The following is a 25,346-nucleotide window of genomic DNA, read 5'->3' as shown; positions in this document are numbered from 1 at the left end:
AACGCACCTCAATAGATGTCCTTAATGTAATCAAGACCAGGATGGTTATCTTTTACAAAGGGTGTGGCAGTTTCTGCATGAACGACTCGGTTGATACGATTAGCATGATTAAATCGATTTATTTTATTCACTGTTTACTTGCTAAGTAACCCCCCCCCCCCCCTTTTTTTTTTTTTTTTAACAAACAGCCCGGTTCAGCGGGTATGCGTGGAAATCTCAGCAAATAGTGTGAAACGGTAATTCCGGGAGGTTCTGGAATGTAAAATAAACGCTCCCTGAAACGCTCCTTTGAGTGGATGAGGGCGGAGTCAATCCACGGAGAGGTGTATCTGCTGTGGGGGTGGAGGGGGGACTCCACGGATACACGAGGGTTTGGTTTGAGCCCGCTGCCAACAAGGAAGCGACCAGCTGGGAAAACACGGAGCAGGGACTGCAGCGTTTATTTTATCGACCCTAAAGTAACGGGATTTTATTTCCATTTTCCACATTCCGCTGTCTTGACGTCATCATGTCTTCCATGGACTTTGAGAAGCTGAAGATGACTGGAGCAGGTCGGGCCATAGCGGTGCTTACCAGCGGTGGAGATGCACAAGGTGACCTTAAAGCTCCTGATCTTCAGATGTTTGATGATTTCAGCCTTTGCTGAATGTGTGGATGTTAAACCGTGTTGCAGTGCAGATCTGACCCCCCCCTCAGGGTTTGTTTACACATGGAGGAGCTCATTTTCACCTTCACAGATATGAGAAGTGTCTATTCTTTTATGTTCACAATTAGAATCTGGGCCAAATGTCGCAAAAGGTCCACAGTGGGTCAATTTCCTGCCGTTTATAGCATTATATTAAAAGGTTAATGAGGTTCGGATATGGAGAGGGCCAAAGGCGAGGCCCCCAAGAGGCCCTGTGTGGATTGACAGCCCATGCAATGAACTAGGCTAAGATCTATGAAATAACCGCAAGTTCCAAGCTTCAACTCCTTTATTTTGAAATCTTATCTGTTTGCTTTTATTCTTGTTGAAATATGATAACAAAACATTTATTCTTAGTTTTGAATTAAATGTCTCTATTAAATCATGTAGAGCAGATGCAGCAACAGAAGTGCAGTTACTTCTGCTGTGATGCAAAGCTTGGTATCAGCTTCAGTCTCTAATCCCAAATCTAATGTCATTTTAAGCCTTAAAAAACACTTTTAATGCTGAATCATGGATTTTAATTATTGAACTCTAACTTAGTGATGCAGTGGGTACCACTGCTGCCTTGCAGCAAGAAGGTTCCGGGTTCAATTCCCGGCTCGGGGTCTTTCTCTATGAAGTTTGCATGTTCTCCCTGAGCATGCATGGGTTCTCTCTGGGTACTCCGGCTTCCTCCCGCAATTCAAAAATGTTTTATTATTAAGCTCTTAAAATGGTTTTATGTTCAAAATATGACTGATTCTGAAGCTGACTTACTATTTTTATAGTTTTTTATGATGATTGTGATTTTTTATTAGTTTAAACCTACTCACATCCACGCACTGCTACATATTTACCCTGAACATCTAAGAAGGTGTTGGGCAGTAGTTTATTTAGCTTAACAGCAGTCTACCTGCTATACTGCTGTTAAGATCAACAGATTCTTTACATGCCAAGCCGTTGTTTTTCATAAGAAACTGTAGATTTCCTCTAAGGCATGACTTGAAGAGAGATCATCATGGCTGCTAGAACCTGTAAGGCCAGTGATTGTTTTTGAGATTCTGGTGTTGGGTTACCTTGGGTCTAATGTCAGAAAATTGTCATTTGGTTGAGTAGAGATCCATAGAACTAGCCATATTGTTACATAAGTTAAACAGAGGTACATTTTGATTATTTGTATATTAAATTTAAATGTTATTGGCCTTAAAACATGTTGTTTGTAACCGGCTGAAACAACTGTTGTCTGTAAAATTAGCCGTTTTAATGCTACTTTTCCTTGCTGTTTTCTGAGCTCCATGTTTAATATGTTAATCTGTAGATTATCATCTAAATCACTGCAGATTTAAAAACAAACAGGCTGTCTTAGCAGCTATAGATATGGTTACAACTCAGAAGACTTGCTTTCCCTATGTTTATTCTAAATTCAGTGATAAAGAAAAAAAAAATAAACAAACCAAGAGGTTTTTTTTGCTGCACAATAATCGCAGCCAACTCAAAGATTTGCTCACTCGATTACGTAATAATAGTGAAAGGCTTAAATGTGAGCACTTCTCCCCTCCCCACTTGCAACATGCTCAGTAAGCCTTATGTGTCATGATCTGCTGGGACAAATCTTGTCGGCAAATGGCACCTTTGCCCAATAACTGATAACGAGGTAAAATGCAGCTGCACACAGTTTGATTTTCACATAAAAAATAAAAATAAAACAATGATGCAAAAGGCGGTGTGCAGATCAACTGAAGCTGGATGTCATTTAATTCTAACGGTATGTGTCCCAGGTATGAACGCCGCTGTCCGAGCTGTGACCAGAATGGGCATTTATGTCGGCGCCAAGGTCTATCTCATCCATGAGGTAAATGAAGAGTTTTACGACCCGAGTGAATCTACACGCCGTCACTTCCTCTTTTATGGCTTGGCTGGGACTGATTGCAATGTTCTTGTGATATTTCAGGGATACGAAGGCTTAGTGGATGGAGGAGACAACATAAAGCTTGCCCACTGGCACAGTGTGACCAACATTATCCAGCTGGTGGGTTAAAAGGCAAACGCTGTGATGTTTCTATGTAAAACCAGGAAACTTCATATAATTTAGCTATACTAGATCCTCTTTAGATCTATCAGGTGCAGATTTAAAAATAGACACATTTATTTTTTCATTAGTATATAATGTTTGCTCTAGAAAAAAAAACAATGAAATCTTCAGCCCACTCTGATGGCAGTACGTTTGGGTCTAGACATCATCTGGCAGTTCTGCTGACATCTTGTCTTCATGCTTGTTTTTATTGTGCACATTCAATAGTTTTGAAAAACAGCTGTTTATAGTAAAAGCAAATATTTTGCTACAATTAAACAGTAAAATGAAGCCTAAGCGAAGCCACATTTTGCAGCAATATTTTCTGAGATTTCATGGTTTTTTTCTTTTTTTAACCTTTGCTGCAGTAGATGCTAATTCATCAATCCTTGCCTCCAAAACAAGCCTGAGCTTGTCTGATAGAAAACCCTGTTAGTAAAAAAACAGAGCAATAAAAGTGATGGGTGGTGCTCCAGTAGGTTGCTATTGTAACTGGAAATAGTTCCAAAGAGTTTCATTAAACTGTTTTGCAAGTGATGGGGGGAAAAAAAACTAGTAGCCATTGAGTAGCCTTCTTTCAGCCAGCTGGCTGGCAGTTTGAAGCTAAATTTAAAGGAAAACAATCAGGCACGTCATTAAAAAGACATTATGTAAAAATGGGTGGCTCATGGGCAACTTTTTGTTGCTGTTCCAGGCAGGTCGATCCCTTCCTGTTTAGTTAAGAAACACAAAAGTTATTTAAAATTCGGCCTAAACAAAGGGGATGAAAGTCAGACTTAGCTCATTATTATCATTATCACTCATCATTAGAAGAGTGCATGTTCTTTGTCTCTGTTCATCAATAATTTGGTTTGACGATTATATTTATAATCGTTCCTTTACGTTTCATGATCTCACAGTGCTAATCTTTCACTGTCACAATAGCTGAGGAAATAAAGATGTGATCCTGCCTTTCGTTTTAGCAGCAGATCATTTGTTTTGGTTGGTTTTCACTTCTGTCTGTGCTGCAGGGGGGCACGGTAATCGGCAGCGCCCGCTGCAAGTCATTCCAGACGCGCGAGGGCCGCATCGCAGCCGCCTTCAACCTGGTGAAGAAGGGCATCACCAACCTGTGTGTGTGCGGTGGAGACGGCAGCCTGACGGGAGCCAATATCTTCCGCTCCGAGTGGAGCGGCCTGCTGGATGAGCTCGTGCAGAAAGGTCAGCTCCTCACAGGGATCTGCTGAAGTTGCTGTTTTTAATCAGGATGTCTGATCAATCTAGTGTTCATGCCATCCCCGGTGCTGTGTAATTAGTTTTAAAGAGGAAATGACATCTTTGGATGTTCAGGGAGGATCACAGACACGCTGGCGAAGCAGCACAACAACCTGAACATTGTGGGACTCGTGGGATCAATAGACAACGACTTCTGCGGCACTGACATGACCATCGGGGCTGATTCTGCACTGCATCGTATCATGGAGATAGTCGACGCCATCATGACCACAGCGAACAGGTCAGACTCAATAAACAGCTGTACTGTGATGCATAAAAGCTCTGATTTATTACAGCTTACATGTGGTTTATTACAGTTTTATGTCCCCACATATCAGGAAGTTAATATTGTAGTAATTAGGACCTGGATAAAAAGGGATGCAAGGATTTTTATTTTTTTATTTTTTTTAATTATCAATAAACTGTCAGGCATCCGTTTTCAGCACCTTTATCAAGATACTTTCCAGTAATACGCCTTTTGCATTTGTCTCCACCTGCTTTACTCAGTTAAAAAAATATTTTTTTTTTAACCATAGCTCAAACTCTTTCCAAGCAAGAATCTTTCGACTTGCATGCTCTTTGTTATGTCTTACAGTAAACTAACTTGGATCCCTAAACTCGCCCTATCTACAGCGAAACACGGTCATGGCGGCATCATGCTTAGTGATAGTTTTCTTAACCAGGGACAAGGAAGTTAGTGATGATCAATGGGAAGATGGGTGGAGCCGAATACAGATCAATCCTGCAAGAAACATGGCAGCTAATTGATCGTACTGCATGCCACCTTTTTCTTAGTAGTTTTATGATGTAAACAACTTATGTTTTCTACCTTATAATAATGGGATGCCTTGTTTGTCTATCAGATAAAAACACCGTTAGATCTATTCGCGGTAATCTGATAGATCCTAAAATGTGCAGAGGATGTACATATTTTAATACGATACCGTTGCTGTGCTATATATATCATTTTCAATATTCAGTTTATTTTGAATTCAGGAAAACAATATAGATCTGTTTCCCATTGGTAGTAAATAGGTTTTCTGAATCAGACATAACGTAATTTTCGGACTATAAGCCACGACTTTTCACCCATTTTTCGACCTTGCGGCTTATATAACAATGAGGTTATCTATGGACTTTTACAGCTAACGGCCACTAGGGTAATACCTAAATCTATGGATTTTACCATCCACCATGTTGACGTCACATTTCCTTCAACACACAAGTATGGTAGCCTCGTGCCCGGGAATGCGGAGGTCCTCCGGAAGCAGACTTCTACCGCGAGTGGTACGAGACAGAACGGCAGCGAGAAACACGGACATTGCAAGCGCGCAATTTAGCTTCTGCGGCTTATATTCAGATGCGGCTAATAGTCAGAAAATTACAGTAGTTCATCCAAGCAGTTATGGTGAAATCAGTGACTAACTTAGACTTAATCACATTTAAATGAAGCAACCAAAGGCAGTTAGAAAGAGTGTTAACGGTTTTAGTTGAACCAGAAATTGTATCACCTGCTGTTTGCGCAACTATTTCACAGACCAGCCTCTTAACAGACACAAACATCAGATTTAATGTTTAAAACAATAGTTTTTTGTTTTTTTTTTCATTATTTTAAGTGTAGACTGTTACCTATATTCAGCTTCCAACCTAAGAACACGAATCATGTTTTTTTTTTTAAATATATATTTAATGTTAAAAGAATGTGATCATAAAACACGTTTTTTCTCTGCGTAATAGAGCTTCAGGTCTGCCAGGTACAGTAAGACTATTACTTAATGCGGTTGTGTTTGGGGCCCCTAGCCATGTAAACTCAGCAGATGGTATTTTCCAAAACTTGTCCAGACTTGCTCGCAGTTTTTCTTTGTTTTGATTTTTTTTTAATGTTTTAATGCTGCTTTACTTTTTCCCTCCTGCAGCCACCAGCGCACCTTTGTTCTGGAAGTCATGGGTCGCCACTGTGGGTGAGTAAGCCATAGATTATTCTCTGTTCTTCTCTATGCAGTGGTATTAATTGGTGTGTTTTGGCTGAAGGTATCTGGCCCTGGTGTCGGCTTTAGCATCTGGAGCAGACTGGCTCTTCATTCCAGAGGCTCCTCCGCTGGAGGGCTGGGAGGACCGCATGTGTGCTCGTCTGGAAAGGGTACGGCATCCACACACAGAAATAACCCAGATTTCACCGTAGGACCCTTACTCACAATGCCCGAAGGTTAATCCAAGCACCATGCTTCTGCTTTTTGACTTTTTAAAAATATTTTTTCTTTTTCTTTCAGAGCCGAAACAAGGGGTCAAGACTCAACATCATAATTATTGCAGAGGGAGCCATTGACTCAAATGGAAAACCGATCTCTTCAGCTTATCTTAAAGATGTGAGTTCTTTGTTTTACAGACTGAATAACTCAGATAATGACTTTCTGAAAGAAAGGGGCATGCTATTCAACATTAATAGTCCTGCTCCTGCTATAGGACTGTTCCTTAGTGCATGTACATTTCTTTGTACTTCATTGTAAAATGAAATGGGTGATTTACTGATATATTTGTACATATGTTTAAAGCTGGTGGTGAAGAGGTTGGGCTATGACACCAGAGTGACTGTGCTGGGTCACGTTCAGCGAGGAGGAACTCCGTCTGCATTTGACAGAATCCTGGTGAGCGGCACTTGAAAAAAAGTGTTTTTTTATTTGGTAATATTACAGCATTCGGAACTTATTTATTTGTTTCTTAAACCTGTTGAATTTGTTGAATTTGTCTTTTAGAATTTGAACACCTATGTACCTTTTTACCCTTTATATATTGGCCTTTTGGTTTGGCTAAATGCAGAAACAAAATGCCACTATGATTGTTAACATAGAGCTGTAGGTTCTTCTGCTGATTATAGAAGCTTTTGTTTGAATTCAGATGTCCAGTTTAGAGTGGAGGTCTTCAACTGGGGGTCCATGACCCCTAGGGGGCCCACGGAGGTACTGCATGGGGGTCGCGAAAGATTTGGTGGATAAGAGTTTTTTTCTTTTTTCTTTTTAATATTCCCCCCTGCAATTTTTTTCCACTAAGTGAAATGTCCTGGGGGTCCTTGGCCTGAAAAACTTTAAAGACCCCTGGTTTAGAGTATTATTGCTGTTTCTGCATCAATGCACACTTCCTTAACCTATTTTTTTTTCTAAACTCATTGAAGAGCATGCTGTTTTTTGGATACTTACATTTTTATAAATTTTTAGCAGGGCACTTTACAGTCAGCTGTATTCAAGTAAGAATACAATGATTAAAACAACAAAAACATTAACATAAAACAAACATCTCTGCAAAGCATTCTGCAGATTCATGTGGTTTCAGCATTACCATATATCCTAAAAGTCATTGCTTTTGGAAGGTAGTGCTGGTTTTACAAGCCAAAGTCCACTTATTGTACCTTTGTATTATTATTAGCGCTTCTGCAGGACCCCAGCGTAAAATAAAGGTAGTCATTTGGAGTCATGGTCCATTTGGACTTACATTTTGGGATGGTGGCTCTAATTGCATCCAATGAAATGGTGGAAAACATTTAAAAAATATAATTTATCTCGTCCTTGCACAGTATTAGATATAATACAGAGTACTAAAATGTTATATTCTTTGATGTATTCTCTTAGATATTAGAAGAAATATTCAGCTCTAGACTAAAGAACACAATTAAGAAAATTAACACGGCGATAAAGTGATAAAGCCGGTTCCATCATACATTTCTCATTCAATATTGTCTTTTTTTTTGTTAAATATACTAAGTAAATATTGTTTTGGTTGTAGATTATCATCTTTTCAGCCCCTATCTCTGAGGGCTTTCTATTAAATGCTGGTTAGATTGGAGGTTTTGTTTGTTCTCCCCTATTTATAGAAGTCTGAACGCCTTGCCTGACAGGACTGTGTATACAACATCAGTCTGTTTATGAAACCACAGGGGCAACGATCAGGGCAACATTGAACGCTGCCTGCCCTGCTCAGGCCACTATTTAAACAAAAGTTCAAGTGAATGTAAAAACAGTTTGGATACGTTTGTATTCCTGATTGGATTTAAATCTGACTTTAATCTTGAGTTAATATGGACCAAACTGAGCTGTATATAATTAAAAGTGAATTTGACCTGTTTGTCCTAAAAACAATGTTCATACAATATAAATAACTTGTATAAAATCCATATACTGATTATAATGGAAACTTTCATAATGTCTACTCTAATCTTCACTCCTTTTAATCCAATTATCCTCAGGCATCTTATATTTTCATCCTGTTTATAACGATTGTGTTCCTCTTTGTGTGGGTGTGTGTATGCAGAGCACCAAGCTGGGTGTGGAGGCAGTTATTGCCCTGATGGAGGCCACCTCAGACACCCCACCCTGTGTCATCGGCCTCTCTGGCAACCATGCCATCCGTCTGCCTCTCATGGAGTGTGTGGACATGGTAAGCGTCTTCTCTCTGGTGGCATTGACTAAAATGGATGGTAATCATGTGCTATAGTGGGGGGGCTAAGCATTTTTAATGTACAGTGGGGCAAAAAAGTATTTAGTCAGCCACTAATAGTGCAAGTTCTCCCACTTAAAAAGATGAGAGAGGCCGGTAATTTTCATCATAGATATACCTCAACTATGAGAGACAAAATGAGAAAAAAAAAATCCAGAAAATCACATTGTCTGATTTTTAAAGAATTTATTTGCAAAATATGGTGGAAAATAAGTATTTGGTCAATAACAAAAGTTCATCTCAGTACTTTGTTATATACCCTTTGTTGGCAATGACAGAGATCAAACGTTTTCTGTAAGTCTTCACAAGGTTTTCACACACTGTTGCTGGTATTTTGGCCCATTCCTCCATGCAGATCTCCTCTAGAGCAGTGATGTTCTGGGGCTGTCGCTGGGCAACACGGACTTTCAACTCCCTCCAAAGATTTTCTATGGGGTTGAGATCTGGAGACTGGCTAGGGCACTCCAGGACCTTGAAATGCTTCTTACGAAGCCACTCCTTCGTTACCCGGCCGGTGTGTTTGGGATCATTGTCATGCTGAAAGACCCAGCCACGTTTCATCTTCAATGCCCTTGCTAATGGAAGGAGGTTTTCACTCAAAATTTGACGATACATGGCCCCATTCATTCTTTCCTTCACACGGATCAGTCGTCCTGGTCCCTTAGCAGAAAAACAGCCCCAAAGCATGATGTTTCCACCCCCATGCTTCACTGTAGGTATGGTGTTCTTTGGATGCAACTCAGCATTCTCTCTCCTCCAAACACGACGAGTAGAGTTTTTACCAAAAAGTTCTATTTTGGTTTCATCTGACCATATGATATTCTCCCAGTCATCGTCTGGATCATCCAAATGCTCTCTAGCAAACTTGAGACGGGCCTTGACATGTACTGGCTTAAGCAGGGGGACACGTCTGGCACTGCAGGATTTGAGTCCCTGGCGGCGTAGTGTGTTACTGATGGTAGCCTTTGTTACTTTGGTCCCAGCTCGCTGCAGGTCATTCACTAGGTCCCCCTGTGTGGTTCTGGGATTTTTACTCACCATTCTTGTGATCATTTTGACCCCACGGGGTGAGATCTTGCGTGGAGCCCCAGATCGAGGAAGATTATCAGTGGTCTTGTATGTTTTCCATTTTCTAATAATTGATCCCACAGTTGATTTCTTCACACCAAGCTGTTTACCTATTGCAGATTCAGACTTCCCAGCCTGGTGCAGGTCTATAATTTTGTTTCGGGTGTCCTTTGACAGCTCTCTAGTTTTGGCCATGGTGGAGTTTAGAGTGTGACTGTTTGAGGTTGTGGACAGGTGTCTTTTATACTGATAACGGGTTCAAACAGGTGCCATTAAGGAAGGTAACGAGTGGAGGACAGAGGAGCCTCTTACAGAAGAAGTTACAGGTCTGTGAGAGCCAGGAATCTTGCTTGTTTGTAACTGACCAAATACTTATTTTCCACCATATTTTGCAAATAAATTCTTTAAAAATCAGACAATGTGATTTTCTGGATTTTTTTTTCTCATTTTGTCTCTCATAGTTGAGGTATATCTATGATGAAAATTACCGGCCTCTCTCATCTTTTTGAGTGGGAGAACTTGCACTATTGGTGGCTGACTAAATACTTTTTTGCCCCACTGTATTTATGTTTTCTAACTAAACTTTATGCAGACCAAGTTGGTGCAGAAGGCCATGAATGAGAAGAGGTTTGATGAAGCTGTTAAACTTCGCGGAGGGTAAGGACTAATAATTACATGTCTTACATTACTTTTAATTCATTACACAGTGATGTTTTGAAGTGTATTTTCTGAAGATGGAGATTTTTAGAACCACATCTTTTATACATCTATCCTATAACCAGCTCTGAAATTGGACTAAATTGGGGCCATAATGTTTCTCAAAAACAAAACAAAAATATTAAAATAAAAAGAAGTTTGTTGGAAAAATAAAATTTCTCTGGGAAAATAAGTATGCTTGGTCCTGGAATAAACATTTTCAAAAGAAAAAAAATATATTCTTGGAAATAAAAAGTTTAGTGAAAAGAAAAAAAAAAATTACCTAAAAAAATTTTTTATTTATTTTTTTTAAGCAAAAAATACTTTTCAGATTCAAACTTTATTTTTTTTCAAAACTTTTTTTTGTTCTTAGGTTTCACTTTTTTTCTTCACTGTTTCTCAGTAGTTCAATGTTCTCTTTCCAGAAACAATTTGAATTTCATGTGGCACTAAAAGTCAAATTAATAAATCAGAACAGAGTAGTTAGTAACTGGGGGTTAAGTTCCTTGTCAAAGGGCACATCTGCATATTTCAGGGCAGGAAGGTGGAATCTAAGCCATAACTTAGTTAATCTCTCTTCTCCAACCAAATGATCTCAGTACGGCTGTGTCTGGTTGGACAGTAGCCGGGCCTTAATATAATCTGACTTCTGTTTCTGTAGGAGTTTTGAGAACAACTGGAACATCTATAAGCTGCTGGCCTTCCCAAAGCCTGTCACTGCTGAGGTTAGTTCGTCACACTGTAGCTTTAACTCATGGTTGTTTATCTTTGAATATGGAAACCGTCTCTGATCATAATGTCTGTCTGACACGGCCTCTCTTGGCTCAGAGTAACTACGCTGTGGCCATCCTGAACGTCGGAGCTCCAGCTGGAGGCATGAACGCAGCAGTCAGGTCAGCTGTGAGAGTTGCTCTTGCTCATGGACACAAGGTCTATGGTGTCCATGATGGCTTTGAAGGACTCGCCAATGGATCAGTGAGGATGTCTTTTATTATTTTTGTTTGTTTGTTTTGGCTAAATTTGAACAGTTGCAGATAATTTCAAACAAACTGTTGTCCTACAGATATTTGAAATGAAATGGCACAATGTGGCTGGATGGACGGGCCAAGGAGGTTCACTCCTGGGGACAAAGCGGTAAAAGAGAAATGCTACTTTCTGTCTCATTGTCTAAGATTTGAATATATTATTGGGCAAACTACAGACTTCAGGTAATATTTATTTCCTTTCTGTTTTTATTTGTATGCCTTTCTCAGAACTCTTCCTGCTACATGTATGGAAAAAATTATAGAGAATATCAACAAGTACAGCATCACAGCCCTGCTTGTAATCGGAGGGTTTGAGGTATTGTACTAAAGACTCCTTTTTGCATCTGTGAATATTATATGTTAAAGACTTCAGAGTTACAAATTGGTTGTTGAATTCAAAGGGATATGAAGGTGTGCTGCAGCTGTATGAAGCCCGGAGCCACTACGATGAGCTCTGCATCCCCATGTGTGTCGTACCGGCCACCATCAGCAACAACGTCCCTGGAACGGACTTCAGTCTGGGAGCGGACACTGCTGTTAACGCTGCCATGGAGGTACGTCTGAGCCAAGACTGATCAGCTAAAGGTTCACCTTCCTACTGAATCACACAGATTATAGGCAGATAGATTAGACTTTAAACTCCTCACGTTTATTGGTAGAGTCATTGAAAGCCTTGAATTAAGTTAATCTTTTTTTGCAGTGGCATAATCTCACACAAAAAAAAATTATTTGATATATTAATCTGTGGGGAAACACCTCTACCAATCCCTTTAAAGTAAATAAAGTCAAGTAATTCAACATTTTACTTAATTGGGACACATTTAATTTTCCATGAAAGGCTTCCAAGGTTCTTTGTTAGCAACACGCTGCAGAGAATCCATGGATCAGGAGTCACCAAGTTTCTATAACCATTAAACAGTGCAGACACGTAAATAAGACTTCTTCTGTCAGAAATGCAAACTTCTGTAGTTTAGTTACCGTAAGCGTTTTGGCAGCATTAGATAAATACTGAGCTTTTGCTCCACCACTTGGCCATATGGCACCCCAGGTTTTATCAACAAGTCTTCCAAGCGTCTGGTTTGAACTAAGCAGAGAATGTGAGGAAAAGTACTTCCTGTCTGCTGTAGTGTACAGATCTGTAATGCTCTGATAACTAAATGGCTTTTTGGAGGCTTTCAGGTGCCTGCACATTTCAATGGATGGCCTGGTTGATACAGTAAAGAGAAAAGTGAGAGATCACCTGGTGCCTTTCTACAGACAATGAGACGCACAGTTCAGAAGACACTAAATCTGCAATACTTCTACCGCCTCTGTCACACAGATCTTAATCATATAGTTAACCAAAAAAGAAAGGAAAATCTAATTAGATGTGTAAGGAGGGATGGTTAAAGATCCTTCTATTGATTTGTCTAATAAAAATGTATCTGAGTTTGGAAAACACCCCCACTTAGGTTAAAGTTTTGCTGCTTAACCTTTGACCTTAAGTATTGGCTTAAATTGGGATGTATTGAATGATTTTTAGGTCAACATACAGACCCAGCTCTTCTCAAAAACTCTGCTGGATCAGTCGTGTGACCTAAGCACCACTTTACTGCATTCTGAGGAGCCTTTGACTACAACTGTGCTAAAAGTCGTAATCAGCCAAACAGATCTGTCACTTAGCTAATTAGACATATTTTCAGTTCTCTGATACAGGATTTAATCTAGTGCAGTGAATGTTTCTTTGTCTTCACTAGTAACTCAATGGCTTCTCAATCTGCGGGTCCAAAGTGCTCTGCTATCAGTTTCTAAAACATGGAGGGCTATGTTTGATTTTTACATCACTAAACCTGGGAGTAATGTAAAATGTAAAACCCCCCTACTGAATAAATGTCACTCAATCTTGCTTTAAAATTGTGATTTTTCTACTCTTTTTTTTTTTTTTTTTTTTTCTGTATTAAGTATTTTTGTTCCATCTTAACCATTTACAGGCTAAAAGACAGAAAGTCTATTCTCTGGGAAACCGTTATTTGAGTAAATTTGTCTCATTTAAACTTGTTCTTCAGGGATGTGACAAGATCAAGCAGTCTGCCTCTGGGACCAAAAGGCGAGTGTTTGTGGTGGAGACGATGGGCGGATACTGTGGTTACCTGGCAACCTCAACTGCTATCGCCGTGGGTGCAGATGCTGCCTACATATTTGAAGAGCCGTTCAACATCCATGACCTCAAGGTGAGGCTGAGATGAAAACAATACCCTTTTCTCTGAGTTTTTTTTTTCTGTTAGTTTAATGTATCTTCTCTCAATGTGTCCTGTCGATAGACCAATGTGGAGCATTTGGCTGAAAAGATGAAGAAGGACATCCAGAGAGGTCTGGTACTACGGTGTGTAACATCTTGTGGTTTCCTGTTTTTCAGTATATTGCTGTTTGTTTCAGAAACCCAGACTGAGAATGTTTTACTGGCCTCAGCAAGTGATGCATTCAGCACAGTGCAGCCGATTCAGCACAAGCTGGACTAGTTTACATATGAGCCGTTTCTAGCTCGCCTCCTCGTCATTAGATTTTACTTTTGCAAAATGTTTTTTTAAATACACTAAAATGCTCAATTTCTGCCAGGTTCTGAAGTTACATTTAGGACTTTCTACAACCTTCATTAGACATCTGCGTTGCCTTTAAGACTTTATGCAGTATAAAGATGATTTTCATGTATTATTTCAGTTATTCTTTATAATGTTTGCATAAGTAAAAGTTAAGACCAACATTGTCAAATCTAGAAACATTTAAAACCTTTAAAGGAAATCACTTTGATTATCTAGACCGAAAAGAACTGCTTTAAATGGTGTTCAGTTAAATATAAAGTTCTCATTTTATAATGGTCTGGATCTTTTGTGATTACAGAAACATTAAGGGGGATTTAACCACTGAGTTTTCTATTAACAGTTGTCCTCCTGTGGTCAGTCAGTGTGATGAATCTCAGTGGGTACACTCTAAAGGCTGAGTTTATTAGTAGGCAGGCATGCGTACATTAATGACATGTTTATTAGCTTTATTTTCTATTATATTTGCTAAAGACTAAAGGAAAGTGGTGATTTACAGGTTGTCTCTGAGAGTTAGTGTTTTTTCTTTTTTTCCAAACTAAGTTTTTAAAGTATTTGTAGTTTAGATTCACCTCGGAAATACAATGACATGATTGTGTAATGTGTAATAACTTAATACTTCTGTTGATCTTCAAACCAGGAACGAGTATTGCCACAAGAACTACACTACGGATTTTATTTATAGGCTGTATTCAGAGGAAGGGAAGGGCGTCTTCGACTGCAGGGTTAATGTCTTGGGACACCTCCAGCAGGTATAGTATTTAAAATTAAATACCATGGCTTTATTGTGGAGGATATATTCCTTATATACAACATTTATCTGATGTAATAAACAAGACCACTAGGAGAAAAAGGCCCCAACACTTTTAAAATGCTCTCAACTTATCCCTCCCATGAATTATAACCAACCAAAGCGAAAATATGTTGATCTTTACCTTTTTTAATCTCTATAAGGTGCATAAACTTTGTTTTCAAATCTTCCACAGTATCTCAGTATTTTTCCAAATAGTTAAACTAAATTTGTTGATTTGACACGATGGGGTTTGGGGTCAACTGTATCTTGCGTGTTATTGCTGCAGGGAGGAGCTCCTTCTCCCTTTGATCGGAATTTTGGCACCAAGTTGGGTGTGAGGGCAATCCAGTGGATATCAGAGAGGTTGACTGAAAACTACAGACAAGGTAGGGTCTCCCTGGATTAACAGAAACTGCTTTGTGCTATATGTGCCAATGAGAGTGATTTTTTATTTTTATTTTTATTTCTTACTCCAGGCCGCGTGTTCGCCAACTCCCCGGACACAGCGTGTGTGCTCGGCTTGAACAGGAAGATCGTCTCATTCATTCCTGTGACTGACTTAAAGGCCATCACCGATTTTGAGTAAGTAGTAGAAAAATAAAAAACCGGCTGTTTTTGTTTAAAAATTTTAAGCCTAACCATTTCTATGTATTTTTTTTTAAGGCACCGGATGCCCAAGATTCAGTGGTGGTTCAATCTGAGGCCGATGCTGAAGATGTTGGCGAGGTATCAAACTAATTTCGAGGAATATGTCCCTGGAGAGATGTACCATGTGACTCGACGCTCCATCAGCATCGATGCTGGATACTAGGCTTCCTGACAAATGCTTCTGTATGCAGTTTTTAACCTTTACATTTCCCTCCTTCGTCCCATTTTCACTCATAACTGTGGTGCCTAAAAGCGTGGTGTATAAAATTCCTCTGAACAAAATGGCCTTTTCTGCACCAACATGGGGTTTTTATCTTTTTTATTCTGCTCCATCCGAATCCCACCTGCCTTAACTTTACCAGAGAAACAAGGACTCTTTTCTCCTATCATACTGGTAGATTTTTGTGCTAAGCTGCTGGCATACTGTTTATTATCCTGCCATACATGTTGGCTTATCTTAAAATACTTAATATAAATCCAAGAGTTAAAACATTAAGCCAATTCTGTGAAATTCAAACAACACTGTGATGTGAATCATGTCAATGTGTCCCTGTACCATATTTTAAAAACTGGGCATAAGGTTGTAAAATCAACACTTTTCCTGTGTCAAACGGAACACATTAATAATTTCTACCATGTAATGATCAGCTCACCATCTCAGGCCTTAAGTTTGATTCCTGAGTAGATCAGATATTTAAATGAGTTCAAATAAATTGGGTGATTAAATCTGTAAATAAGGCCATGTGTTCTGCCAAGCCCTCAGCATGCCTGGGTAAGTTGGTCGTTACAGACAGTGCCTTCGTAAAGCATAGCATGAGATTAGGTACCATTATCACAGTATAGCTGCAGAATTTCTGTGGCTTCCATGTATGTAAAGTTGCAGTGCAGCAAAAATCTCATGTCTAAAAAAAATACTTAAGATACATTAGTGCAGTTTTTAAATACTAAATTGATACAGCGTATCTTGATAAAACCACTCAAATACAAGGCAGGTAAACAGTGGGTTGAATTAGATTATCTAAGGCTTAGCACAGCGGCTCTGAGAATCCAGTTCCTGTTTCTCTAAAGTCAACGCTTTACCCGCTGAAGCTCAGTCACCTTCCTCTTGAGTGAACATGGGACTTTCTAATGTTTGATACCACTAATCAGTGTCATGCTAACTGCTAAACATCAAGTAACAAAACTGATTACCAGTATTCATTTATTGACTGACACGTTTAATACAGAGAAATTTTGTATTTCCTCCAAGGTGCTCGGAACAATTTTTTTCCTACACAAATTGCTGCTATAATCCAGACAGCCAGAGGTGCCACAGACCAAAGTTTTACAGGATATTTATCAAAAATTGTGCATGCAAAAAAAAAAAAAAATGAATGTAGATGCTGTTAGGTGGATTTTTTTTATGTTTAAAACCACAGAATGAAACTGCATAAATTCTGAGCCATAAAGCATGTAAGCAGGAGCGTTCAGTAAAGAAATCATCCTGGTAATGTTTTAACATGTCATTCCTGGAAAAAAAATAACATTTTACAAGTTTTCTGTGTTTCATCTGAATATATTATGTGACTCATGTGACTGTGCAACTCAAGGGACCGTTTAAGATGTTAATTTTTCTGTTTTTTATAGATATATGTGTATATTGTGTGTGTGTGTGTGACTGAAACAATATATATCTAGTATTAATTCAAATCAACAGCCCTTTCTTAACTGATCAACAAACACTTTGTTACACTATAAATGATGTAAAATTCACACCTACTGTACCTTAAGAGAAATCTTTAAAGACAAATGAACCTTTGGTGTTTTTAAAGTTGATAATGATGGTGTGTCTATCCAGGTATCTGTTATTACATACACCTTGTGTAATTTACCCAATTAAACCTTAATATTAAACATCTGATTCAGGAACTAACATCACTGCCAACTAAACAACACAAGGAAATAAACAGAAACCTAATAAAATATTTGAATGTTTTTCTTGTATATTTCTTAGAAGTTGAATGAGAAGGGAAAATCTTTTTTGGAGTTCTCCTTGGGTGACTGAGGACTTTTTGATGTAAAAGCAAACGGAAAGTCTTCACTTTGCTCCGCTGCGTTAAACAGGAACTCGTTACCTGCAGGTTCACATACAGAGGCATGTCAGAAAAGTTCTTTCGTTTTACCTGTATAGTTCAGGAGGTTAAACATGCATGAATTTGATAGACACTGGTATATTCTGATGGTTGTGGTTTCCAGATGGTAAAACCAAACTATTTTGTTTTCTCAGATAATTTCTTGACTGTTAACCTCTACAAGGATGAAAAGCAACAAAAGGTCTCAGATAAACAGGCTTTTTAGAGCGTTGTATCTTTAGTATTTTAAATAAGGGTTTTCTTGAAGGAAAGCTGGTAGAACTAATGAGCGACCAACATAATGGCTGCATTCAGACAATTTGAAAGCAAAATGCAGGATTAGGACATTAACATCCTGGCTAAAGAGAAAATAGACTAAGTTTGAAATCCTCTTTTTAGATAAAATTTGGATTTTCATTTTAAAAGATGTCTGATCAGTGAGGATATCATTGAACATTCACACTGAACCAAATGGTCTAGCCAAAGTAAATTTAAATAACGGTTTAAGCTTTTAAAATTAAGTATTGAAAAGAACTTTTCTGTGATGATCTAATTCACTGAGATGCACCTGTAAAGGTAATATAAAGAGAAAACAGCATATGAACATATACTTACTGCCTGTTGGTTTAGATTCTGATGCTTTCTGTAAACAAATTGACAGCCTTTAGCATATTTGCTCCAGCTGTAGGATTGTTCTATAAACTTTTTAGTATAAAACTCACCTTCTCGTTGAAAAAAGAGCCAGAAAACCCAAAAGATGACTCCTGCAATGACATCTAGAGTGAACTTCAAAACCAAGGAATGATCTCTGTAAGATTTAAAAAAATGTTTTGCAAACTCCCTACCTCCTCTTGGGATGAGCCCATATCAAATCCAAATCCCGGAAATGCTGGGGTGCTATCGTTGGAGTTCAAATTGAGCACAAAAGCTGGAGATTTGGAATCAGCTCTGCCTTGGCAAGGAGAGCTGGTGGGAGTGAAGCTAAAACAACAGATAAACGGTCTCAGGTTCTGTTAACAACTCGCTTTAAAGCCTCCAAGAAATCGGAAAATCTTACTTGAATGTAAATGGAGTTGAGGAAACGGATGTTTCTTTTGTAGAGAGAGGTTCTAGGTTGGCTACCATAGAAGTGTGAGGACAATCGTAGACTCCTTGATGTTCCTCGGCATCGGAGGCTTCACCCTGCAGGTCATCTGTTGGGACAGCCTCTAGAACTGGTGAAGTGGGAAGCTGCAGCTTGTAACAGAAAGAGTACAAACATATTTAGACAGAGTGGATCACAAAACAACACACAATTGCTAAAGGATGTGAAGAAAAACACCCAAATTAAAATAATGTATTCTTGTTAATGTTAAATCGCTTAGACTCAATCAGGAAACAAATAGAGCTACATGTTCCTCTTGAATGATGCTGTAAAAAAAAATATTTTTCTGTAAATCTGCTTAAGCTGCTCTGCTAGTACTCTTTAGTCCACCCCCTCATGTGGCAGATGGTGCTCTGGTCATATGAGATCAGCACTATTTGGCCTGTATCCTCTAATCAAACCAACCCTACTGGTAAACATGTGGTAGCAGCATCATGCTAAGATTATTCACCTTAGTAGGAATAGGAAAGCTGGATATAGTTAATAGGAAGATTAATAGAGCTAAATACAGAGCATTCAGGTAGGTGGTTGTACATATTGATGTTAGATTTTCCCATTCAAAGTCAATATATATGGTTGCTCCCCATATAAATATATTTGTGATCCTTTGCAAATAAGGTGCTGGAGATAAACCTCAAAAGACATGCAGCTTATACTTCAAAGACATGCATCAAATCATAAATTCAACCCTTTAGTTAAATCAATAAAAGGAGACCCAGTTTTCCAGGTTGTTGCAGCTGCAAAACAGCCACAGTGGCAGCAGCTTTCTCATTAGCTCAACATCCTCTTGACTTGTGAGCAAAAATCATTATATCAAGTTCTACTAAACTGAAAAGATGCATATTTTTTGTGGAAGGAAGCCAATTTAGAATGCTGCTCCATCATTAGCAGGGATGATGATGCAAAGCTGCCTTTGATTTACCTACTTTAGAGGGGTTATTGTAGCAGTTTACCTGTAATTTTCAACGTATATATATATACACATATATATAATATTTATATCTCAATCAACAATCAACAACATTAATTTTTGCAATTAATATTGGGGAAACGATGAATATGGGAAACTATGCCTTTTAAAAATCAGTTACTTAATAACTAACTTGGTTAAAAGTCTTCTAAAACCTAATAATACAGTGACTTGATCAAAAGTTAACAAAAAGAGACTGAAACCTGTTCCTCTTGTGAAAGTTCTTGATCTTCTGCCGCAGCGTGCAACTCTTCAGATGGATCTAACTCTGAGAAAAAAACAAAAACATGTAATTAAAAGTTCATATGTAAGGATTTTCTTGAAACTAAATCATGTGGAATTGGAACTTATTCATATTTTTAGGGCATCTTTTACCATCTGACTGCTGATGAGAAATCTGCTCTTTATCTTTCTGCTCAGGGGCAGAAAGGTGGCTGATGGAATCCTGGACTTTGTTTTCCTCATTCATCTCCTCTGTGGTTGCTTCTTTGGTAGGTTCAGGGCTACCCTGTAAAAGCACACTCAGGATTGATATAGTTTTAGAGAGCAAAAGCTCCTTTATATTACCTTTATATTAGCAGTTCTAAAAAGTGAAATGGATGAAGTACAGCTGTTTGGTTGAGATCAATAGATGAGATGTCAATGGAGCAGTCCTCCCTTTGCTGCTCAGGTTGTTCTTCTGCCATTGGCTGTTGGTCTAAAACACTACACAGAGATTATAACTGAATTAGTATAAAAAGCTTTGAAAGATTTTTTTTTATCATTATTTTTTGCGGGAATTTGCAAACCAAACCTGTCTGGCAGCTTCTCTAAGGAATAAGACATCACAGGTGGACCTGTTCAGAAACAATTATTGGTTTAAGAGCTGTAAAGATTTGAGTTGAACCAGAGCAAAGCAGAATAACCATTACCATTAAGATGTTCCAGCTCCTTCTGTTTCATCATCATGTGGTCGTCACAGTCTCTAATTCTGCTCTCAATTTCCTGAATCTCGGCTTGCAGCAGGAGGAGCTTCTGAGCGGCAGGGTTTTGGAAATAGGCTTCTTTGTGTGACTGCAGTGTCTCTATGTAGCTTGCAATCCTCTCTTCGTAGGCCTCCCTAGTCGGTGCCCAAATCAACAACTAATTTTCGTACCTTTACATGCATTGGCAATAGATAAAGTGATACAACAACCTACTGGTCATGGTTGTAGCTCTTTTGTCTACTCTCCAGTTCTGCTTTCAGTGTCTGTTCATACTGAAGGAGCAGGTTGTTGGTCGTCTTCATGCTGCAGTGTCATAAATTACAGAAACATAATAAAAAAAAAAGTCTCACTACATTATAACTATTATTAAAACAATATCTGATCATGGTTGACCTTCATTGCTGTACCTTTTTGCCTTTTCTTTATTCCACTTTATAGCGATCTGCTTTACTTGTATTTCCTCTTCTAGATTATTGATATCTTGTTTCATCTTTTCAATGTGAGACTTCTTCTCAGTAATGCAAGTTCTGTACACTGTTAAAAGAAAAACCCAATACCTATTTTACTATATTTCAAAAGATAATGTCTGAGGAAGGTCTGCTCAGTGAGGATATCATTGAACTCTCCCACTGAATGAAACACTCTAGCCAAAATATTACATTTAATTGGGACCATCTAGCATAATCATAATACATTTCAACAGAACACAATGCTACACATCTGTTGGGCCATAAACCATGATAATAATTTTCGACATGGACCAATGTCCATGCTGATATTGACTGCAATAATGGGTGTAAGAGCATGCAGTTTGCTCTCTTGTGGATAAGTGGACCTGGTGGCTAACTTCTGAACCAAATTGCTACAAAAACAGACTTGTACAATGCTTCTCTCTGACATTACAGGAAACTTTGAGATGCCAGAAACTGGAGAAGGGAAGCATCCAAAGACAAAGCACCGCTTTCCTGCTGCAGGTCTGACTTGCTAAGCTGCTGAATACTAGAGAAAACTCAGCCTTAAAAAGAGGTTACAGGTCTGGTGAAGTTAGAGACAGAGTTTCCCGCTAAACAGTTTGCGTTTTGAATTTTTTTTTTAAACTTTCATGTGAAAGACAACCTAACAAGAGGACCGCATTGAACCTCATGCTGACATGTTTTCATCTGTTGTTCATAAAGCTAAAACAAACTTTATTTGACTAAAAATTTAAACAATAATATAATGTTAACAGTTGTGTTTTTCCTCATATCAACACATTTGATTACCAAAATATTAACAGAGTCCCCTAAGATTAAAAATTTGTGAAACGCTAATTTGCCCTCATTCATTGTTCTCAGTTTTATGAGTTATGGTGTTCTACTATGTTGGAAAAAAACACTTTTGTTTGTCTTTTGTTTGTTTTTGTCCAAACATACAGATAGTTGAGAGTGTGTTGACATAATAGTTTATGACAGTCCAAAACTTATTTGAATGAATAGCATATAGGATGCCTTCCCCCTACTCCATATTGCATACTTCTCAAGAGATCACACTTGGTTATAGGATTAAAGCCTGAAATTATGGCCATGTTATGAAACATGACCCAAAAGATCAGATAAGATAAACTTTATTTACACGAGAAGAAAAAAAAAGGTTAAAGGAGTTTAAATCTAAGATACTACTGCCTTTAGTCACAATTTACTGCTGATACTTTGTAAGGTTTTAATAGAAAGTGGAACAAATAAATTCATCTTAATTAATACTCTGATATTACTATATCATATGCTCCTGTTGAAATGTAAGGTAGGGCAGCAGAAATAGATAGATAGATAGATAGATAGATAGATAGACAGACAGACAGACAGACAGACAGACAGACAGACAGACAGACAGACAGACAGACAGACAGACAGACAGACAGACATCCGTGACATAACTCCATCAAACCTTTAATCTGTTGCTGAATTTCATCCTTCTTCTGAGAAAGCTGTCGAACTTTCACAGCTTAAAAAAAGAAATGACATGTTTTTGATTACTTTCCTGTGAGCAAAATATTTCGATTAAACACCAATGTGACATCCAACACTGATATCAAATTATTATAATTTAGTCAAAAAAGGTAAATAAACTTGACATCAATCTTTTGAAATCAATTTGATGTATGTCAAGTAAGGATTTTATTGTTGTCATTTAAATAATAATTCATTGTAATTTCTGAAAAACTGCCGTCCACAATTTAGAAAACTTTCTTAACCCTTTAAAACCAATTGTATTGCATTTGATACATGAGTTTTTGAGACCTCTGCATCATCAGTGTGATCTTGCTGATCTTAAAAAACCTGACTAACAAAATCAGACACATATAGTGAACAGAAAATGTATATAATATTCTAGAGAAATGCCTAATGTATTAAAATTGATGCAGATAAATGATCTAATATAACTTATACTATATATATATATATATATATACAGGTGCTGGTCATAAAATTAGAATATCATGAAAAAGTAGATTGATTTCAGTAATTCCATTTAAAAAGTGAAACTTGTATATTATATTCATACATTACATACAAACTCATATATTTCAGATGTTTATTTTGTTTAATTTTGATGATTACAAATGACAACAAATGAAAATCTCAAATTCATCATATCAGAAAATTAGAATATTGTGAAAAGGTTCAAAATTGATGGCCCCTGGTGCCACACTCTAATCAGCTAATTAACTCAAACCACCTGCAAAAGCCTTTAAATGGTCTTTCAGTCTAGTTCTATAGGCTACACAATCATGGGGAAGACTGCTGACTTGACAGTTGTCCAAAAGACGACCATCGACACCTTGCACAAGGAGGGCAAGACACAAAAGGTCATCGCTAAAGAGGCTGGCTGTTCACAGAGCTCAGTGTCCAAGCACATTAACAGAGAGGCGAAGGGAAGGAAAAGATGTGGTCGAAAAAAGTGTACAAGCAAGAGAGATAACCGCACCCTGGAGAGGATTGTGAAACAAAACCCATTCAAAAATGTGGGGGAGATTCACAAAGAGTGGACTGCAGCTGGAGTGAGTGCTTCAAGAACCACCACACACAGACGTATGAAAGACATGGGTTTCTGCTGTCGCATTCCTTGTGTCAAGCCACTCTTGAACCACAGACAGCGTCAGAAGCGTCTTGCCTGGGCTAAAGAGAAACAGGACTGGACTGCTGGTGAGTGGTCCAAAGTCATGTTCTCTGATGAAAGTAAATTTTGCATTTCCTTTGGAAATCAAGGTCCCAGAGTCTGGAGGAAAAGAAGAGAGGCACTTCATCCACGTTGCTTGAAGTCCAGTGTAAAGTTTCCACAGTCAGTGATGGTTTGGGGTGCCATGTCATCTGCTGGTGTTGGTCCATTGTGTTTTCTGAGGTCCAGGGTCAACGCAGCCACATACCAGGAAGTTTTAGAGCACTTCATGCTTCCTGCAGCTGACCAACTTTTTGGAGATGCAGATTTCATTTTCCAACAGGACTTGGCACCTGCACACAGTGCCAAAGCTACCAGTACCTGGTTGAAGGACCATGGTATCCCTGTTCTTAATTGGCCAGCAAACTCTCCTGACCTTAACCCCATAGAAAATCTATGGGGTATTGTGAAGAAGAAGATGCAATACACCAGACCCAACAATTCAGAAGAGCTAAAAGCCACTATTAGAGCAACCTGGGCTATCATAACACCTGAGCAGTGCCACAGACTGATCGACTCCATGCCACGCCGCATTGCTGCAGTAATACAGGCCAAAGGAGGCCCAACTAAATACTGAGTGCTGTACATGCTCATACTTTTCATGTTCATACTTTTCAGTTGGCCAACATTTCTATAAATCCTTTGTTTTTATTGGTCTTCAGTAATATTCTAATTTTCTGATATGATGAATTTGAGATTTTCATTTGTTGTCATTTGTAATCATCAAAATTAAACAAAATAAACTTCTGAAATATATGAGTTTGTATGTAATGTATGAATATAATATACAAGTTTCACTTTTTAAATGGAATTACTGAAATCAATCTACTTTTTCATGATATTCTAATTTTATGACCAGCACCTGTGTATATATATATATATTCTTTTCTTTCATTTTTCAGAGAGTTCAATGACAGCTCTAAATAAAAAATTTGAATTTTCTCTCAATTATTTCATGGTCCAGGCTTTAAAGGGTTAAGTTGTCAGTTGCAAACTGGTTCCATCCGGTTAGCAAAATTGAGATAAAAAAACAACAGCAACAACAACAACGCAACAACTCTAAGACGTTTAAATCCAATAAAGTCGTAAAAAACTAACTTACCAAACTGAAAAACAAGGCTGTCTATATTATCGAGGGAATGTTGCTCCTCCATGTTAGGTAGCAAACGGATAATCAAGTAAATAACGACGTTAACACTTTAGAGCTGAGAAATGACAGTGTTGTTATTTTAACACAGGATACTATCGGTTGTATAATAATGCAGGCCGATAGTTTGCGATGTCTTATTATACCAAAAAGGTCGTCGAAAGAAACAAACAGGTGTTTGCTGTCTAATTAACGGTTTTAGTTACCATGGCAACCACAGCGGACCTTAGCGGATAACTAACTAGCTGTTCCAAAACCTCCCAAATACAAACATGATTAGCAAAAAAATCATTATGAGACATACATCAAATTAATGTCAAAAGATTGGTGTCAAGTTGATTTAGCCTACTTCTGATAATTAGATATCAGAGTTTGACGTTATTTTGATGATTAATTGACATCTTTGGCCCACTGGGAATAAGCTGTAGTGAAATATCTCACTTTAAATAGTAAAAAAGGATTCAAAATTTAACAAAGTAAACCTTTGATTTGCAAATTAAATAGCTGGCACCAAGTTAAATATTTATT

General features: G+C 38.2%; 2 protein-coding genes across 2 annotated transcripts; one reads left to right on the top strand and one right to left on the bottom strand.

Annotated features, from left to right (window-relative positions):
- Positions 1–333: 333 nt before the first annotated feature.
- Positions 334–17,260, top strand: pfkla (phosphofructokinase, liver a). Its single transcript, XM_038268154.1, has 22 exons — positions 334–593; positions 2,446–2,519; positions 2,619–2,696; positions 3,749–3,938; positions 4,068–4,233; positions 5,909–5,953; positions 6,024–6,132; positions 6,263–6,358; positions 6,545–6,637; positions 8,295–8,420; positions 10,141–10,205; positions 10,906–10,969; positions 11,073–11,219; positions 11,308–11,378; positions 11,498–11,585; positions 11,671–11,823; positions 13,315–13,479; positions 13,570–13,631; positions 14,486–14,597; positions 14,925–15,024; positions 15,115–15,220; positions 15,302–17,260. The coding sequence occupies exons 1-22, from the start codon at positions 509–511 to the stop codon at positions 15,447–15,449; spliced, it is 2,343 nt and encodes a 780-aa protein (XP_038124082.1). The 5' UTR covers positions 334–508; the 3' UTR covers positions 15,450–17,260.
- On the bottom strand, positions 16,474–24,976 carry LOC119771916 (coiled-coil domain-containing protein 186). The gene is made up of 14 exons (XM_038268156.1): positions 24,774–24,976; positions 22,400–22,456; positions 20,884–21,010; positions 20,690–20,779; positions 20,423–20,610; positions 20,305–20,347; positions 20,120–20,216; positions 19,887–20,019; positions 19,715–19,779; positions 18,455–18,633; positions 18,243–18,378; positions 18,120–18,161; positions 18,013–18,040; positions 16,474–17,400 (listed from the first exon to the last, which is right to left on the bottom strand). Exons 1-14 carry the CDS (start codon positions 24,823–24,825, stop codon positions 17,276–17,278), a joined length of 1,362 nt encoding a protein of 453 aa, XP_038124084.1. The 5' UTR covers positions 24,826–24,976; the 3' UTR covers positions 16,474–17,275.
- Positions 24,977–25,346: the final 370 nt, after the last annotated feature.

Source organism: Cyprinodon tularosa, unplaced genomic scaffold (genome assembly GCF_016077235.1).
Source record: "Cyprinodon tularosa strain WSP-4 unplaced genomic scaffold, ASM1607723v1 ctg695, whole genome shotgun sequence".
Classification (NCBI taxonomy): Eukaryota; Metazoa; Chordata; class Actinopteri; order Cyprinodontiformes; family Cyprinodontidae; genus Cyprinodon; species Cyprinodon tularosa.
Note: the sequence above shows the minus strand (reverse complement) of the source record. Positions and strands in the feature narration are given on the sequence as shown.